The sequence below is a fragment of the Chiloscyllium plagiosum genome, unplaced genomic scaffold (assembly GCF_004010195.1).
Source record: "Chiloscyllium plagiosum isolate BGI_BamShark_2017 unplaced genomic scaffold, ASM401019v2 scaf_51731, whole genome shotgun sequence".
Taxonomy (NCBI): domain Eukaryota; kingdom Metazoa; phylum Chordata; class Chondrichthyes; order Orectolobiformes; family Hemiscylliidae; genus Chiloscyllium; species Chiloscyllium plagiosum.
The window spans coordinates 1,136-4,419 of record NW_025198663.1 but is presented as its reverse complement, the minus strand read 5'-3'; the positions used below and the strand labels follow the sequence as shown (position 1 = coordinate 4,419).

General features: G+C 46.6%; 1 protein-coding gene across 1 annotated transcript; it reads right to left on the bottom strand.

The window, feature by feature from the left end:
- Positions 1 to 490: 490 nt before the first annotated feature.
- On the bottom strand, positions 491 to 2,310 carry LOC122546002 (set1/Ash2 histone methyltransferase complex subunit ASH2-like). Its single transcript, XM_043684850.1, has 2 exons — positions 1,958 to 2,310; positions 491 to 738 (listed from the first exon to the last, which is right to left on the bottom strand). Exons 1-2 carry the CDS (start codon positions 2,064 to 2,066, stop codon positions 506 to 508), a joined length of 342 nt encoding a protein of 113 aa, XP_043540785.1. The 5' UTR covers positions 2,067 to 2,310; the 3' UTR covers positions 491 to 505.
- Positions 2,311 to 3,284: the final 974 nt, after the last annotated feature.

The following is a 3,284-nucleotide window of genomic DNA, read 5'->3' as shown; positions in this document are numbered from 1 at the left end:
GACAGCAAATCCAGCCGTGGTCCCCAAGACCAAGGTATCATCGCTATCCAGGAGAAAGTGAGGACTGCGGATGTTGGAGATCAGAGCTGAAAATGTGTTGCTGAAAAAGTGCAGTAGGTCAGGCAGCATCCAAGGAGCAGGAGAATCGACGTTTCGGGCATGACCCCGATATGGACTCATGCCCGAAATGTCGACTCTCCTGCTCCTTGGATGCTGCCTGACCTGCTGCGCTTTTCCAGCCATGCATTTTCAGCTATCACCGCTATCCACCCGAACAGCATCATGTTACCAACAATATACAGCTCCAACATTAAAACTGTTGAGTAACCACAACATTCAATACACCAATATTTTTGATGCTGATCTCCTAAAATGCCCTTTCTCACTTTGCTATCATGACAAAGTTGACTGAAGAGTGCATTAATGGAACTCAGAGATTTCTCCACATGGAATTGAACACATTCCCAATTTAATGCTTCAATGTACTAATGTCAAAAAGGATTTTTTATGAAATGGGTATCTTGCAAAAACCCTTTCCTGTTACCTTATCTTTGTAGGTGTCTGGCAGTGCCCGGGCGGCCTCTGTGTCCTCAGGAAGGTACAGGTAAAACCCGAGGACATCTCCTTGCCCATAGCCTTTGGCGTAGTGCTTGCCTATTGACTGATGGAACTTGGTCCCTTTCTTGCTCCGCCATGAGTAACTGAACTTATCATAGCCCAAGGGTGCCTGGAGATTGCCTGCAGGTAGCCAAGTTTGACAAGGTTACAATTTAATATCTGAACATCAAGCGCCATCTCTTCTGCTCCCAACCGTACCTCCTGACATTGTCTGCCAACACACAGTGAGATGTGCAAGCATGCAGACTCACCATCACATTCAATCTTGCCCAACATTTCAACTGTACAACTTGCACTGGTCCTTTACTCCGGGTGCAATGGACACTGGGACAGTGAGTAAGTTTAAGGGTGGAATAGAGAGATTTGTAATTAGTCATGGGTTGAAGGGTTATGGAAAGCGGAGTTGAGGCCAAGGTGAAATTGGCCATGATCATACTGAATGGTGGAGCAGTCTCCATGGGCTGAACTGCTAAGCCAAGAAGCAAGAAAAAATGCAGGTCTCCTCTATCCACATGCACACGCATACACATACAAGTTTGTGGGGTGAATTTGTACTTGCAGAATTACATTTTACTTGCCTCAAAAAGGGAAAGAATCCATGTAAGATTCTGTAAATCCGTTTTTTAGATTAGAATCAGTCTGACCATTGTGGCACAGACAGTCTCACACAGGAAAGCTAACACCTTCAATACTTTATTTGGGCTGACGTGACACCAATTGTTAAAGTGCACTTGAGAATATAACTTTTAAAAAACGTTTTGTGATTTACATAAGAAAGAACTGAAACCAACATGGTCATTCAAAAAGATGAGACTTAACAAACAATCTGGGTCTTTTTCAAAATATAATTTCAGTTACATCACACTGTAAACTTTTGCTATAAATTCTGTGTCTTACAATCTTATTGTCCACCACCACCTGATGAAGGAGCAGCGCTCCAAACTCTACAGCTTCCAAATAAACCTGTTCGATATAACCTGGTTTTGTGTGATTTTTAACGTTGTACACCCCAGTCCAACACCAGCGTCTCCAAATCATGTCCTCCAGTGTCATCATGGTCAGCACAGACAGAGTGGGCCCAAGGGCCTGTTCCTGTGCTGTATTGCTCTGTGTTCCATGTACATTGATCAACTGTGACCTATACAGGTACTCAGCTTCAAGACAATGATATATTCCACATCTGCGCCCATCAACTTGCTTTCTTTTCACAGATCTTTGTGGCTGTCAAAGAGATACTCAAGCTCAGGAGGTTTACTCTTGAGAGACCAAGCCAAATCCTGAGACGAGTAATTCCCTTCCTGAAAGGCTCTCTGCAGTACAATGCAGGGTGGTATCGTACCTAATGGCTGTGACCAGCCAAGTCTCGCCGCTGTCTCTGCAGGCATCTCGTCCACTGTGATCTCAAAGTACCAGCCCCCTTTCCGGATGCCGTGAGAGGCCCGCACCATGGAGTAACCCTTCTCTCCCGTCACCGTCAGTCGATCGTCCGAGATCTTGAGCTGAGGAGCTGAGAGGATTGCACAGCCAATAAGCAGCAAATTTGAAAAGGCATGAGGTGTATTACAGAGCTGCCTGGTTTAAGTGCTCAACAATCTTAGGACCTCAAATGTAATTCCTAGCTCACTGAAGTAACAACATTCAGTGTCTCTTACTTCCCTAACTACCCAGCATCCTTAAGCTCAGTGACCATCTCACAACATCAATAGCTTGGACCACACAGACTCTATATAAGGTCTGTTTCCCAATCCTGCCCTTAAGCTGCAAAACGCTGGTGAAAAGCCATGTGGATCCCCCTCCCCAATCTGGTAATAACAAGGAACTCCAATAACATGTCAATGCTGAGCCTGCTGTGAGTGTGGGATGGCAATCAATGGGATGGGAAGTGCTTCCAAATTCAGTTTGACCCAGGAGAACGGAAGGCTTCCCCCCAGCATGTGCTTCCTTGGGAGAGTCAATGGCATGTGACAATGCTGTCACTTTAACAAGGTTATTTTCTCATTTTTTTTCAAGACCGGTTGTAAAGGTAGACGTGCCGAAACGTCTGGGCGAGAGCCTCATTTGACAATGGCAAGAGAGAGGCCAGTTCTTCCAGTTCAGGTTTAATTGTAACAGTGAGCTGCTGCTGCTGTGGTGCAGAAAGATTCTCAGCTTCAGCAGATGATTCCTGACTGGCTTTCGCTCTGAAATCTCTCCTGCCTATAAGAACCTGAGTTTGAATTTACCTTGTCGAGAGTGTGGTGCTGGACAAGCACAGCAGGTCAGGCAGCATCCAAGGAGCAGGAGAATTGACATTTCAGACAAAAGCCCTTCCTCAGGAACGAGGTTTCACAGTCAAGGGGGCAGAGAGGTATATGAGAGGGGGGGTGGGGCTGCGGGGAAGTAGCTGAGAGTGCGATAGGTAGACAAAGGTGACAGGTCAGAGAGGAGGGTGGAGCGGATAGATGGGAAGGAAGATGGACAGGTGGGACAAGTCATGAGGGCAGTCTGGTGCCAAGTTGGATGGTTGGATTTGGGATAAGGTGGGTGGAGGGGAAATGAGGAAACTGGTGAAATCCACATTGATGGCATGTGGTTGGAGGGTCCCAAGGCAGAAGATGAGGCGTTCTTCCTCCAGACATTGGGTGGTTAGAGAGTGGCGATGGAGGAGGCCCAGGACCTGCACGTCC

Coding starts and splice junctions, on each gene's coding strand:
- LOC122546002 (XM_043684850.1), bottom strand. CDS start 2,066: ATGGTGCGGGCCTCTCACGGCATCCGGAAAGGGGGCTGGTACTTTGAG. Junction 739..1,957: donor TGGCTGGTCACAGCCATTAG/GTACGATACCAC, acceptor GGCTACCTGCAG/GCAATCTCCAGGCACCCTTG.